Source organism: Eutrigla gurnardus, assembly GCF_963514095.1.
Source record: "Eutrigla gurnardus genome assembly, chromosome: 14".
In the NCBI taxonomy this organism is placed as follows: Eukaryota; Metazoa; Chordata; class Actinopteri; order Perciformes; family Triglidae; genus Eutrigla; species Eutrigla gurnardus.
Genome location: NC_139937.1, coordinates 10,147,027 through 10,162,373, shown reverse-complemented (window position 1 = coordinate 10,162,373; position 15,347 = coordinate 10,147,027). Strand labels below are relative to the sequence as shown.

Below are 15,347 nucleotides of genomic sequence, written 5' to 3'. Positions count from 1 at the left end.
ACTCCAATTGCTCCCTGTCTTCGTGAAGCCCTTCAGTTTCCATCCATGGAGCCCTTCACCTATAGCTAAAATGTCATATTTGAGACTACTTTATTTACATGAGCTCCTACTGAAAAATGTACACAAGACTTTGGAATCTCACCTCAACGCAAGACTTCATGCCTGAGGCAGCAGCATAGTGAAGGCAGGTGTTTTTCTTGTTGTCGGTGGCATTGATATCAGCGCTCTCATACTCTCCATGGTCCAGCTTTGCTCCGGTCCATGCTAGGATGACTTGTAGAGATTCAGCCCGACGATGTCTATCCTCATATGGCCGTGAGATTCGGGGTTGCAGTGCCCCCTCGGAGGTCAGGATCTGTGGCCCCATGCAGAGGAGGTGGAGAGATGTCTCGTTGTGCACATTACGTTTGTTAGGATTCCCATCTTTGCTTAGGAGAAAAGACCTAAATGAATAAGAGACACAAATAACAGTTCAAACATTTGGCCATTGACCCAGAAATGGGATTGCATGCTACTATCTAGAGCAAACAAACATTTTAGGTCCCTTTTTATTTCGGCTGTGTCTAACCAAGTAGCCTACTAGGGTTTACAACTATTAGTCTATATTGTTTTGTTTTTGTATGCATAGCATATTAGTTAATTAGCTTGAGTCTTTACAATTTTTGAATCATCAGAATCATATTTATCCATCCACCAATCTATTCAGTCGTATATTTTGCTTCTAAAATGGTCTTTACAGTTACATGCTGACATTTTAAAAACCTCCTAGTGTTTGTTTGTTTTTTAGGTCGGGTATATGCAAAATTGAGCAAACATGTTAGTGGAAGAACGATACGGCCTGAGAGGAGTAAAGACAAACAAAAAAAATGTTGGTAGCTTGTAGGGTGGGAAGCTCTTGGAGCCCCATCCTACTCCATCCCAGCATGTTGCATTCCTGAGAGCTGCTAACAGATGGCTATGTGGAGAGGCAGATGGGACAAAAACGTATAGATACAAAACAACATACACAACTACTCTTGCGATGCAGCAATCTACTTATAGATGTGACCAGCTGATCAGCAACAAAGTGCTCAAAACACAGTTTATATCTAAACCGGTGCTACGTAAGAAACACAATTAATAATGTAACTGATTAATAAATGCAGCATATCGAAAATCTAGAGAAGAACAAACAAGTCCCTTGTCTATCCACCCTTAGACATCTATTATTTCCCCTTCACTGACAGCAGCCGTTCCAAAATGTGTGAATGTGTAAACTATGCGTATGCTTTGTTTTATCTGGATCATAACCTGACCTGAGTAGGCGTGCCATGGCGTGCCGGGCAGCATAGTGCAGCGGAGTGTTGTGCTGGTAGGACTCTCCGTATGTAGAGTTGGGATCGAGAGCCTCCTTGAACTGCGGGTTGCTCTCATACAGTTGGCAGGCCAGCAGCTCATCCCCATTGATGAGAGCCTTACGGAACTTGGTCGCTGTGTTCCCCATCTCTTCCCCTACCTGCGGGTTCAATCTCTGACTGACACAGCAGCCTCTTTAGTCGTCTTCAACCTGTTCAAGTCCAATAGGCCAGCATTCTGAATAACCTAAAGAAAAGAAGAAAAACAGGAGTTTAAATTCCTTAATGGCTGTGTCAACAAGGCCTTGTTGACTAAAAAACGGTAGGCATTAATCACTTCCACTGCCTCTGAATAACAAGGACAAGAGTTGCATCTCTATCGTTGCTCAGGCTTCTCTGCCGCAAGCTCCTATGTGCATCCTCACAACCCTGTTAACCACCTCCTTGTATTTTTTTTTTTATAACTAAACATTGGGCCAACAAAGCTCACATGGAGAGAAGGACAAGACTTCCTCTGGCATCACCAGGAGCTTCCGCCTCTCTGTGCCAATGCTGCCCATCCCACTGAGGCCAGGAGTCATCATGAAACGAAAAATATCAACATGCAGCGAGTCAGCATTCCGCTTCCACCAGAGCGCCATATGGTCAGAACTGTTTGGGCATTGTGATGCTTTTATATATTTTTTGGTGAGCTACAACACAAATCAACAGAAAACATCATCATGTTCAGCATAAATGATGATACTAAACTACTGTTTTTATACTGAATTCTCAGCACCACAAAAATCATTGTGTGCAATGATGCCTTTATGAGGGGAACTTATGTACACAGTAGAAGGAAACTTGCTCCCTGAAAACCTTAAGTGTACATACCATACGCTTAACTCTCCATAGGTTTGCAACAATGACAGAGGAAATGGTGAGCCAACTGCGACATTCCATTTGCAAGACAATTCATTATTTTCTTATGTAAACAGAAACTACATAAACAGCTGTGTGTGTGTGTGTGTGTGTGTGTGTGTGTGTGTGTGTGTGTGTGTGTGTGTGTGTGTGTGTGTGTGTGTGTCACGGATAGGAATGGAAAAGCAGGGAATTCCCGGTAACATGTCGTCACGTTTAGGTATGAGCTCTTCTGACTGTTCGCTCCAGCTTTGCTCTCACATGTAAGGATCAGAACGTTATCATCCCAATGATACACTGGTTTTTCAACATCACCATAGAAATGACAATAGAAAAATAACAAATGTTATATTGTTATGACACTACATTGTCATAACGCCCAGCTGAAGTAGTCTGTGACGCTGCTATACTGTACTGTATTATATTATTTATTGTATTTTGCCTACCCTCCTTGATACAAATGGAGTGGACAAAATAATAGAAACTTCTGACAGTATATAGGGTAAAATGTATTGTCGCTTATATGCTTTGTAAAAAAAATAAGTACATTTAGCAAAGTTGTGAGATGTTCATGTTACAAACAACTACAGAAGCAAATACCCATTTAGATTTAGATGTCATGTTTAAACTTTCTAGGAAGATATGTGAGAGAAATGGGCTGGACCAGAGTGGGGTGAGACTTGGACTCCACCTCGCCCTCTTTAACAGACTCGCAATAAGTCAGTTTGGACGCACGATTGATCATTTGTGCTTTATTCAGCCACGCTAGATAACTACATACTGAAAACTTTAAATGTGACATCATCCGCACAAGTTAACTTCCCATTGCCTATCAAGAAATCCGTGTCGAGCTTTGAGCCATGTGAGGACAGACACCAATATAATCCTCATAACCGCACACAGTCGAGACAAACAGAGAGTCCCACCTCGGTAAACACTTGTAAACACCTGATCTTTGAACAGAGAGCCTCATAGACGATTACACATACTGCTCGATAAGGTTGACATTACTCTCTAAATGTATAACTAGCGTTAATTATCATACACTCGTTAACGACGGTCTATCAAACAGTAGCAGATAACCATTTTACCGTTAACAGTAGATTGCCACTTGTCGCTAAAGTCCCGTCATGCAGGCCAAGTCCCCGTGTGGTGTGGTGTTTACCATTTGCGCTAGCTCAAACCGACGGCAGTGTGTTGATAACCGTTATAACGCTTTATTGCATTTAATGAAAACATTCACCAGCCAACTGACCTTAGAGAACGTTGGCTGCCCGCCGTTCCGTGTGTTGACAGAGCTAGTGTTAATCACAACACACGACAACACCTAATCCTCGCAAGCTGGATGTTTTTCAAAAACATAAAAAAACATCATGACGCTAGTATCTGCGTTGGCTAACGTCAGCAGCTTCATACGCTAGCGGGTCAGCTAGCGAGCTAACCGTGCTGCTAGCCACCTTAGCTAGCACAGTTAATAAACTCATTGTAAACAACGAGTAACAAGTATCCCGACTTACACATCTGGTACATGTCGCTGCTGTAGACCTGGTCTTGTGAAATAACTCGCTCGCTAGCGCAACAAACAGATGCTTTTCTTGTTAGCGAGGCGCTCCGTAAATAATGTGTGCACAAAGCAGTGATGTTGTTCCTGTCAACTCTTCGCGTTGACTCTCTCCCTGCCGCTGGTGGTGACTGCTACGCGGGTTGCCAGGTTGCAGCACTAACCCCCTCCAAAATAAGAGCCAGATAAAGAAACGAATCCCACGAAAAAAAAAGAGACGGAGGGTGATGGAGATGAGAGAGAGGAAGAGCAGCTATTGCCCAATGTGCTCCTGATAAGATTAGCGTGAACTCACCTGATCCTTATATGAATTATAATATTGCCACATAAAACATACATTCATAATTAAATCAAAATAATATAATTTAACAACGCAAACAACTCGTTACAGTGTAATAGCTGTATATATATATATATATATATATATATATATATATATATATATATATATATATATTATGTGTGTGTGTGTGTGTGTGTGTGTGTGTGTGTGTGTGTGTGTGTGTGTGTGTATTGTACAACACATTTCTATCATTCAAATACAATGATGCAAACACAAAGCAGACGGATTATATAATGTTAGTAAATTGTTTTTTAATACACGTTGGCAGGAAAGACAAGTTGGGATTCCCAATAGAAGCGTGAGAGAGAATGAATTTCAACACTTCAATTAAACATTGATAACATTAATTTTCAAATGTTTTGTGATCAGTTTAGCCTCTTCTGAATTGTCATTTTGTATTCTCATGTAGTCCTGCTTGACAGACGGTTTATGCTACTGTCCACTGACTTGAATTGAAAGCACGTGTTATAGCCTACAATAAATGCACAAGTTTAGATCAGGGAAAACACCCGCAACCAAATAGTAGCCTATACTCCCCTTTTTCTAAAAAGCTGTGTATGACAATGGTTATATGGTCTGACCATGCAATGAATGGAAGGATAATAAAGTTGTCAGATGTACTCACTGTCCATCTAAACTCAACAGGCTGCTGTAGTGATTGATTTCGTAGCTGTGAGTACAATAAAATGCCACTAGAGTGCGACAGAGTCCATGGAAATAAATAGAGAATTTGGATTTGCATGCAGTTGTGCCTGTTGTCCCTTGAACAGTCCAGTGTTAACACGACTTTGCTCTTGTTAAGTTGGGTCAGCAGAATGAAAGTGGCTTAACCCTCCACCACGCTCCTGTGCATGTGTTGGTTCTTATGCGCAATGAACCAATTACAGTGTATATTAGCATAAAACATATATTCTTGTGAGGAATTACTGACACTTTTTAACTGGTGCATTCATATACTAAACAAATGCTTATATTAAATACACCCATTTGCCCATCATATGTGAAGTATGCTGCAGGATTAGGTTAACTTAACTTGAAATAACCACTTAGCCACGGAGTAGAACACATATGCCTTTTATTATCAAATATTTGAACATTACAATGAAGGTATATACAGCATCGGCAAATTTATGAGTGCACAAATATCAACAGGCCTTCAATAAATAATCTGTAAACCTAACACCTCAGTGTAAACGCAGATACAGTAATGTATGCACAATGAAACAAACGGAACACTTTTTTTTAAATTCATTTTTTTCTTTTAATGCTTTGGCACTTTCAAATACAGAGATATCTAAATGGGGTGGTGAAAATCCCTATAGTCCAGTGGAACAGATGGATTTAGAGAATAGATGTAATAAGCAGCAATAATTTCAGATACTGATGTCTATTTTTCCTCACACGCCCTTCAACATTTTGTCATTGTTAAAAATATTATCAGCACTTATCACCACAAAGACAAATTCTGTGTGTGTGCACAAACTAAAAAAAGCAAAATAATATTTCTTATTCATGGTGTCAGATGAAGAACAAACAAAATGAGTGGTACAATATTTCAGAGGTGACCTATTCAAGGGTTTGTGTAAAAGGAATAGTAAGCTGCCATGCCTTTGGATGAGGAGGCTTCTTTGCTATAGGAGCTACTGTTGATGGCAGCAGAGGCCAAGTCCTCACACTTGATGTCAGAGGGTGAGCCCTCTGTGCTGGGATCATTGAGCGACAAACGCCTTCGTTTGCAGGCCGTGGAATAAGAATCAGCCTTGTCTAAGGACAACGCTGATGGCTGTGTGTCTGCCCAGGAGGAGATCAGGCTCCCACTATTGTTCACCTCCTCTATCTGTGCTTTCACTTTGTTTGAGTCTTCTGGGAAACCCGTGGTGGGACTAGGCCTGGGAGACCAAGGCAGGCTGGGAGAAACCTTTCTCTGGTACGCTGCTCTGGACCCCCACCCTGCAGACATGGTGGTGAAAGGAGAGTCTGGGTAGTAGCTGAGAGCGTGGGATGTTTGCATGGACAGGGATTTGATACCATAAGGAAGCAGGGAGCTGGAGTATTCCCCATCGTAGGGGGTCAAATCTAGTTTGTTGCTGGTGCTGTTTCCCCCTTGCTGCATGGAGGCGACGAACCACCTCTGGGAAGCTCCTTCTTCTGTCTGAGGTGAAAGGAGGCTGTTGGTCTGCGGCACTGCTCTCTCGCTGTTATAGAAGCGATTCTGGGGAAGGTTGCTGACAAACTGGTCCTGGAAGAGCGGCTGCATGGTGTATCGGGCCCCGGGGACGATCTGGTGGGCACGGGGAGAGTCGGTCGGCGATGGTGTGAGGCGGTCATTCTCTTGAGCTGTGTACATCCTGGAAAATATATTTATATATATATATATGAACTTGAGGTCAAGAAATGGCAGTGTCTGGGTGAAAACAAACAAAATGAGTTGGCCCACAACAGATCTTAAGTTGGTAGATAACATTTTAAAAATGACAACACAATAAGACGGTTGATGCAATAAAACTTATGATTTGATGCATTCCTGTGTTGCAAAAATGTGATAATTATTCTCAGCTCATAACTGGGGAGAAATGCATGAAAATGAAGTAAAAAAATACTCACGAATCATAATTATCTCTGAATCCTTTGGCAAAAGGGTTGTGATCAATTTTCAGCTGTGTAATCTAAAACAAAGCGAAATGGAAGAAAAATAAGCTTCACATAATGAAGATAAAGAGATTACAGACGTAATGAAGCATCAGACCAAATGCATGACAAACATATGGTTAATATTAGAGTTAGAAACAGACATGTCGCACTGAATGGGTCAAAACAAAATGCATATTAGACATGGATATTAGTCTGAATAGCCTGTATAATAACAGCTAAGCTCAGAAACACATATGGTATAAGAGAAACAGAGAGGATGTCTGGTGCTCACATCAGTGTTCTGGTAGGCAGTCACGGCTATGAACTGGTTCTCTGGGAAGGTGAAGCTCTGAGTCTTGGCGTCACTGCTGGCTTCCTCCACCCCATCCTCCGTCACCTCGACGATGTGCAGCCTCGGCTGGTACTTATGCAGCGACTGCAGGACAATCATCTGCACACAGAACATTGTCAATATCCTTTCATTTTTCAAAGGAAAGGATTTTCAAATGTTCTATGCATGCAATATAGCTAATTTCCTTCAAAAGGTTAATAAAAAAATGTTATTTATTTATTTATTTTAATTTAAATTAGCCCCAATTGTGCTGGTCAGTTATGCCTTGTTTATCAGGGAAGATACAGTATGTTGCTGTATAATTTAATGGCATAAATACAATTTATTTAAATCTTTGGTGAGAGTTATTATTCTTATTATTCTTATTATTCTTATTCTTATTTTTATTATGCTATTACTTACCTGTGAAGTATTGTGACTGGTTCCTTTGTTGTTCGTGAGTTTCAGTTTGCTGAAGGAGATCTCTTGTCTCATCCAGTGGGCCCCCGTGTTTGGAGACTCCGGATGGATGTAGATTTTGTTTCCTGAAATAAAGAAATATTCCAACATCAAACTCCAATAGCAGACGCCTATTTAGACCCGTTAGCAGGGGGTTCTCAGTCCTACTGCTATCGAAATTTTAATTTATAAAATAGAAAAGGATACAAATATCGACCTTTTTCAGTACCTTGGCTGCTGTTGTCCGCCTTCCCACAGGTGACCCACTTGCCACCTTGGAACCTCCAGTGGTTCGGATCCGCCTGCAGCACCTCCACAAACACGTTGTAGTGCGCTGTTAGGTTGAGACCAGCTATGTTAAAACTGAGGAAGGGGAACATCCGTCTGTAAACACAGTACGAATTATATTATATCAGAATATAAACAGGTTTTTTTTTTATTATTATAGAACGAGGAATCCGATTTTTATTTCTCAGCAAATGCAAAATTCCCGCCATCTCACCTGCCCTGCTTGGTGATGATCATCTCGGTCTGGTGCCGGTGGAACTTGAGCCACAGCGGCCGGTTGCAGAGGTAGACCTGGGCCCTCAACCCCGGGTCGGAGCCGGCACCGGGCAGACCTATGTTGCTGAGAGTGGAGCCGGTGCCGCTGTAGGGCGAGTAGATGCAGCCGGGGCTCTGCCCGAGTTGGTAAGCCGGGCCGAAGTGACCGCGGCCGGCAGCGGAGGGGGGAAACCCCGCGGCAGGCAACACGGGGCCCAGGTGGAGAGGTGAGGAGTACCTGCCGGCTCCGGACGTGGTATAAACTGCACCGCCGGGGGTGTAAGGGATGAAAGAGCAGGGGTTCGGTGCTTCTGGGCTTTGTTTAGAACCGACAGCGGGGATGTAGTACCGGTCAGCACTCATCGCGTGCTCCGTGTACCTGCTGCCTGCAGCCGGATCGTCCCCGTCCACGGCCGGAGACTTGCGCCTGTCATCCGCTGGTTCCTTCGCAGAGGAGAAGGTGCTGCTTTCCCCCTCACCGCCGAGCATGGCTGCTCTTCTTGTCGATCGCTTTCTTTGATCTCAGCTGAGACTTCGCTTTCCCCCGGGATCTTCTTCCCCCTCAGGGATCACTAAAACACTTTTGGGTGCCTTCTGAGAAAGAAAAGAAAAACGTCTATAAGCCTCCACTGTAATCTGAATTCTGGATGATTATGATTAAAGGCACCCCTGTATACATCTGCGGTCAGCGGGCCGATTGGCACTTGAAAGGCCAAATAAAAGCGCAGCGCCGGCCAATGCGCGTAGAATATAGGCCTTCAGTAAGATGGTGAAAGGTTCAAAACCTCAACAGGTCAAAACTTGAAGTGTCCTCTTTTGTTTGGTGCAGATATAGGCTATATGTTCCTACCCCTTTGTCATGTTATATTTTTTTCTGTTTAAAAAAAAACACATTGATCCATTAAATTCAGTTTATATGCAGTGTAATAATAATGCACCTTGTCTTATTAATCAGAATTCAAAATTCACTGGGAGAAGCTACATGACAATATTTCAGACACAAATCTTAACAGTTTGTAACTGTAATACAACAGACCTGCTCAAAAATAAATCAGGCGAAGTGTATTTTATCTGCTGGAACATTGGAGTGGAATCGCCTCTAAATAAGATCCAATTTCTTCTAAATCATGTGATTACTTTTGACTAGCATTGATTTCTTTCGAGTGGTTGGTGTAGGCTAAAACTGAAGTGAAAGCTTGCTCACCATTCTTGATTTTTTTTTTTTTTTGAGACAGAGAGAGAGAGCATATAAACCGCAAACGTCTCAGTAAAAACATATTGTGCTGTTTTTGTTTTCAAATTTTAGAACGAGATAACGCCATATGTTCTGGTTAGCAATGTGTTTATCTTCATAAATCAATTCCTCTGTGGATAAAAATATCTTTCTTTACATCTAAAATTACAAATGTGCTCAATTTGTGAGTAATAGACGGAATGCTGTTAATCCTATATTATTATTCAGAGTTAATGAATTTGCATTAATTCAATTCTGATCTGGCTCTGTGTCCCAACGGGATACCCGACGTGAAAAAGGGAAATAGTCAATTATTTTTCCGTTTGAATAAACCTGTGATGTTTCTTAGATCAGACAGTCCGATGCGAGAAACGATCAACTGTAAACGATCCTGTCCAAGAATAAATAAACACATCTGTGTATAGACAAATAAAAACGATTTAATGTCCCTTAAATCCCTGTTAATAAATCAAATTACTGAATTATGTTTTGTAATATGTCTTCTAATTCATCGCAAAGTTAAATTAAATAAAACGAATCGGACAGTGTCACAAAAACTCCAGTATTCCAATTACACTCCTTTAAATAATATACTGTAGGCCTATATAGGCTACAATTAATAATTATATTTGAAAAAATAACTTACCAAACGATGCTCACTCCTGTTTCCGTTTGAAATCAAGTTCAGGACACAAGAGTAATGTCAGCGTAAGAAAAACTTAGGCAACATCAATGCGCAAAGTAACGCTCGAGGCTGAGCCCATACCAGCACAGGACATGATGTGTTTGGGGTTGAGGAGGGAGCGACAAAGTCAAGCCTGAGCCATGTGGAGTGGCACTGATCAAGAGCGCGGAGGCGCACTCCCGATTTCACCGCGCCTCTCTCCGTGTGGCCGTGACGCACAGATAGCAGCCTATTATCAGATTCTCCTGCAGATCTCCAGGGGAGGGGCATTACCGCCAAGGTGTATAAGAGCGACGCTGCTTCCCGATCCATCCATCAATCACTCCCACCTCAGCATCCCCACAAAGTCACTGTATCTGTGGGACTCCTTCATGCAGAAACTCTTGTGGATTTGACTTCACTGTCGTTCCCAGAACACTGATGCCCCAAATCCTCCTGTTTTAACTGGGAGAGTTAAAGACATAGTGTTCGGTTTCATGAATGGTTTTGCTGCTGATGTGGAGTTGGCCACAAAATTATGTTCACCTTCAAACACTTTAAGCACATTCACAAATTACCCTCAAAAGGCAATTGGAAAAAATGCATTGCATTGGAAAGTTGATGCCTTTTTAAATCCAAGATAACTCAGAGAGAGACTTTGTAAAGCCTGATCTACAATAACGTGCATTCATCAGGCTGTGAAATTCACAAGCATTGTTTAATTTAAAGGGGTATATGTGCACAGATGAAACCTCCCATGACTGACACTGACTTAGAGAAACAAAATACATTTTATTTGAATTATCTGTCTGAGTAGATCAACAAGGGATCTCTGCAGCTCATACAAATAGTGTAGCTTTGTTTTCTGTGGTCACCCAGATAAAAAGGTATATTCTGATGACAAACTTTGCCCAATTGTTTCCCCAATATACACATTTGGAACAAAAGCAGGAAGTGCTCACTGATTATTTAAGACTGTTTTCTCTTTGATTCTTTCTACGTCCTCTGTTCAAAAGAACCCTAGTCCAGACTTTACATGATGCTGCATTACTGTGTAAATGGGGGGCCGTTAACAGCTTTAAAGAGCAGACGATGCTCAAGCTGCCGCTGCTGCGTGCTTGGAGAGGAGTATATACATGATAAAGGCAGTGAGAGGGTTAATGAAGCAGGTCACCACGTCTGAAAGAAACACATTGCACATCAAACAAGACAAATCACCTATTTGAGTAAACTATTTGCACAGCAAACAGGCTAAAGCTATAGCTGATGGCACTGATAAACTGATTGAGGTGTTTGATTATTTCAGGAAGTCATGAATATAGAGTAAGGAATCACAGATCTTGCTGTGCACATGTGGCTTCAGTGGTCCTAAATGTTCTTGGACCTATTTCCCCCCGCTTGCCTGTTTCCCCTTTGCCAACTTTATTGTGTCATTACTCGGTATATCAGTGAGTCTATATGTTCCAATGTAAATCAAATTCTTACTCTCAGGTATCATTTCCTATTGGAGTAAATGCCAAAGAAAATTAAACTCTCTCTCTTTCTAGCTTTCTCTTTCTATATTGAGCAACGTTGCCATTTGATGCAGAAGTCGGTCACGTGCGTTGATGGTAAGTTTCTATTGCCGTTTCTATATAAGTTTATGTCCCAGCGGTGCAGGGCTCACACGTTCACAGACACATTATGAATGTAAATACCCATTTTTTATTCACACTCCTTTAGTAATACCTCAAAGAGAAACGAGAGCGCCCACTCTCCAGTTCCCCCTCATGTTATCACAATGTCAGTGCTTCTGGTTTGCACTGTTAGCTGCGAGTCACTGGCTCAGCTGTTGCAATGTTGAGGCAATACATTTTCTCTCATTTTCGCATTCAGCACCTTTTTAACACAGGTATGTGCAAGCATGGTATTGTGGTATTGTATTTTTTTGGGCTTTTATTCAGATAGGACAGCACTAGAGTGAAAGGGGTTAGAGAGGGGGACGACATACAGAAAGGCCAACTCTACGGGCTGAGCTATCCGGCCCAGTCTTGTGTCAAGTTTGAAGGCAATTATGGTCCGATATGCAACTTTACAAGTGTGATGTAAACTTTGAAATATACAATATATACATTCTGAAGAACGAATAGATGTGATTTAAGATGTTTCAACCACCAGGTGATATTGATATCTGATTTATTTTATTATATATTTTATTTTCCACAAAAAATAGTCTTTTTATATGTCTTAAATTAAGTCTGGAGGGGACCTTTAAACTAAACATTCCAGCATTTATTTAAACATCTAGACCACTGTAGCAATCTTTGTGATGATGCAAACAATCAATATTTGACTTAAATCATCTCATAACCATAAACATATTAAAAAAACGTTACAATATATCACTTAATGCTGTTTGGTTATCATGTGTTTAACGGGCAGCGTGTCTGCAAAGTGGCCTGACTCTCATGTCACGCTCGATGAGCAGCTTCCCCTAGCTGTGCCTGCTTTTTGACACATCTAAAGGGCTGTTTCTGACCTCCTGCCATGCTGTCGGCCACCCCTCCCACAGTGCTCATGCCAAGCAGGAGGAAAAAGCTGGTGACCTGGCCTTCGCCACTCTGCCCTAGGCCACTGCCACCCTGCTGGCAGCAGAAGGTCTGTTAGTCTGAAGCCATGCCAGGGACTCCGCCTGCCACAGCTTGTGATGTCACGATAGGCACGCTCTCAGACGAGCACTCTGATTGGCTCTGAGGGTTTGTCTTTCTCACTTCCTGGGAAATGCCCTCTCAACAACTCACAGATATACAAACCTAATTAATTATCACTTTAATTGAATGCGATCACAGCTTTCTGCCCTCCTGGCTGATCAGCTGACTTCACAGATCACGCAGGAAACCACAAATTTGTTCTCCCCTTCGGTGATGTAATTTGTAGAGGATTATGGGAGTTTTGTTTAAAAAAACAACAACAACCTTGCAGCCAATATATGAACTTTTTACAACTAATTTTTACTCCTTTTCGTAATGAATTACCAGTGCATAAAGAATAGACTTAATTTGTGCAAAGTTTTTCTTGCCAGATCAAAGCTTTCGTGCTGAGAAACACAGCAATTAAAATCTTTCTTTGTGTCTCTCTCTCTCTCTCTCTCTCTCTCTCTCTCTCTCTCTCTCTGTCTCTCTCTCTCTCATATATATATATATATATATATATATATATATATATATATATATATATATATATAAAATGATAGCCTTGCAGTGGGGCTTAATATGGCAGAAGGTGAAGGCCTCTATGGATCCACTTATTTTCCCCCCACCACGCCCCCACGCTAACATTTATGGTTTGGTCCTACATCCTTAAGAGTAGCAGCAGGAGCGGACTCTCACATTTGGTGCTCAGCGTGGGGGCGGTTGGTGAGCTGTCATGTTCCAGCTATCCTAGGGAGATACACTTCTGCCTATCTGTGAAGAGTTGGTGTTTTTGCATTTGCATTTGCTAATGAGATCCTGTTTGCATGATTTTATACTGACTTATCTCTTCACAAATACAGGAGGCTGAGGAAGTTGTATTTAGTTACCCGTTATCAACCAATTAGTCCCATTGAGATTAGGGATGTCTCTTTTTCTGGAGAGGTCTGGCAGACAGCAACATCCTTTCAGTTTTGAATTCTTTCATTTGATGCAACACAGGAACCATGTTGGAATATTTAACCTACATGGTGAGCAACTAGAAAAGCAACAATTACGACTACTTCCCTACTGTAAAATCTCTCAATGAAGGTCCATCATCTCGCAGTCTTCGAAATTGCTGCACTGTTATTTCTTGTTTTGTTTTTGTTTGTTTTTTTTTGGGGGGGGGGGGTTACTGTCTTGAAATGTGAAATGTCTACTATTTCACTGATGATCTGAGCCTGCCCCGTCCCGTTCACCCTGATCACAACTTCACACAAGAGTTTCAATCTCAGCCAAGATATGAGACTATCATCACTTATCTGAAGGGAAGTTGCAGAAGTCTCGGGCCAGGACCAATTAGGACCTGTTCCTCATTATCACCCAATCTGTAGTGTCCCTTCCCACCCCCAAAAAAATCCAGTTACTATTGTATCTCAGGTTGCAATAATGAGCTTTTAACAAGTGCTGAGGTTGAGTTATAAAACAAGATGAATAATGGGAATTCCAATTACTTCTTTTGCACCCTCTGCTTCATTTGCATATGACTGTCAAGTGGTTGAATTTACCAACTTTGAACCAGACTCAAAGTGTCAAATATCATCCCTGCTGAAGTGCTGCCTTTGACCTCTGACCTCTCTGTGAACCAAATCCCTACAGGCATCAACTGAGCATCACATTATATTATTAGGACAATGAGATCTAATGAGAATACATTGTATTTGTCTTAATCACTACAATGTAAAATCCGTTTTGGTTCTGAACGTGCTTTTCTCCACAGAGAGATTTAAAGGGTCTATACATTGACCCAGCAGTAACACAGCATGACTGTAATAACCCAGCAAAAGCAACAGAATAAATAGATTCTCTGCATTGTGTGGAAGTGTCCCTATCTCCACTGGGGTGGAAGGAATTTTTTTGCATTATGTCCTCTCTTTGAGTCGACAGGCAGGACCCTGAGCATGTTTTTCTCATATGAGAAATCTGCTGACTGTGGTCTCACATTATGATTAACAATTTAACTATGATCCCCCTCTTTCCCATTGTTATTCCACAGATGACTGAGAAATGCGAGCGACGAGCACGCAGGCTTCATTAGATTCATTGATTGATTTATTGTTTTCCATGGTTGTAATCACTTCCCCCAAGGTAATTTGTAAGCTCTTTATGGTTCAGAGGTATAAGCCTGAGAGTTAATTAATCTGCTTTGTTTCGAAGTTTGGCAGTAAAAATGCCTGTCTGAATTGGTAACTGCTGGGAAGGCAATAGATCCTCTGACTTAGAATCCCTTGTTTACCACTGCAAAAGATCAAAACTAAGCAGGCAATCAGGATTTCTAGCTCCTTTGCATTTAACTTGATTCATATTTACCTTGTTAATTTTCTTCTTGTCAAATGCAAATCATTGGATTCTCAGTTTCTTGATAAAACTACAAACCAGCATTAAAAGCTATCATTCAGTTAATAAGTGCAGCCAGTGCTATTCAACAAAGACTTCAATCCTTTCATACCAAATCAGTCAAAGTCATTCATGGAACTGACATACAGTGACTTTGAGGCAATTCAAACCACTGTAATATTTTCCAGTTATTGCAACATAAAGTATTTTAACGGTGCACTCTCAACTCCTAGACCTATTTTGTGCTTTTATTCCTGTCACGTGAATCAGCGCTCTTTATCCCCCCATAAAAAGTCAAA

At 41.4% G+C, this 15,347-nt stretch overlaps 2 protein-coding genes across 4 annotated transcripts in view; both read right to left on the bottom strand.

Annotated features, from left to right (window-relative positions):
- Positions 1-3,905, bottom strand: part of LOC311025174 (ankyrin repeat and IBR domain-containing protein 1-like) — a 30,087-nt gene extending 26,182 nt beyond the window's left edge. Inside the window, exons 1-3 of one of the 2 annotated variants that reach the window (XM_084027943.1) lie at positions 3,752-3,905; positions 1,296-1,581; positions 143-443 (exon numbers count right to left, since the gene is read on the bottom strand). In XM_084027943.1, coding sequence (XP_083884069.1) covers positions 143-443; positions 1,296-1,483 — 489 coding nt within the window. In that variant the 5' untranslated portion in view covers positions 1,484-1,581; positions 3,752-3,905. Of the gene's footprint in view, positions 1-142; positions 444-1,295; positions 1,582-1,824; positions 1,844-3,751 lie in introns of those variants that run through there. The other variant, XM_084027944.1, reaches the window with a different exon arrangement.
- Positions 3,906-5,199: 1,294 nt separating this feature from the next.
- On the bottom strand, positions 5,200-10,218 carry eomesb (eomesodermin homolog b). 2 transcript variants are annotated; one of them, XM_084026526.1, is made up of 7 exons: positions 9,983-10,218; positions 8,062-8,696; positions 7,777-7,943; positions 7,524-7,645; positions 7,062-7,220; positions 6,743-6,804; positions 5,200-6,486 (listed from the first exon to the last, which is right to left on the bottom strand). In XM_084026526.1, the coding sequence occupies exons 2-7, from the start codon at positions 8,589-8,591 to the stop codon at positions 5,709-5,711; spliced, it is 1,818 nt and encodes a 605-aa protein (XP_083882652.1). In that variant the 5' UTR covers positions 8,592-8,696; positions 9,983-10,218; the 3' UTR covers positions 5,200-5,708. The 2 variants fall into 2 exon arrangements, with proteins under 2 accessions (XP_083882652.1, XP_083882653.1); XM_084026527.1 differs by having other exon boundaries at positions 7,789-7,943.
- Positions 10,219-15,347: the final 5,129 nt, after the last annotated feature.

Excerpts from the sequence above, each read along its gene's own strand:
- eomesb (XM_084026526.1), bottom strand. The coding sequence starts at position 8,591 with ATGCTCGGCGGTGAGGGGGAAAGCAGCACCTTCTCCTCTGCGAAGGAA. Across the intron at positions 7,944-8,061 it reads ATCATCACCAAGCAGGGCAG|ACGGATGTTCCCCTTCCTCA; the intron begins GTGAGATGGCGG and ends CTGTGTTTACAG. Across the intron at positions 6,805-7,061 it reads CTGCCTACCAGAACACTGAT|ATTACACAGCTGAAAATTGA; the intron begins GTGAGCACCAGA and ends GCTTTGTTTTAG.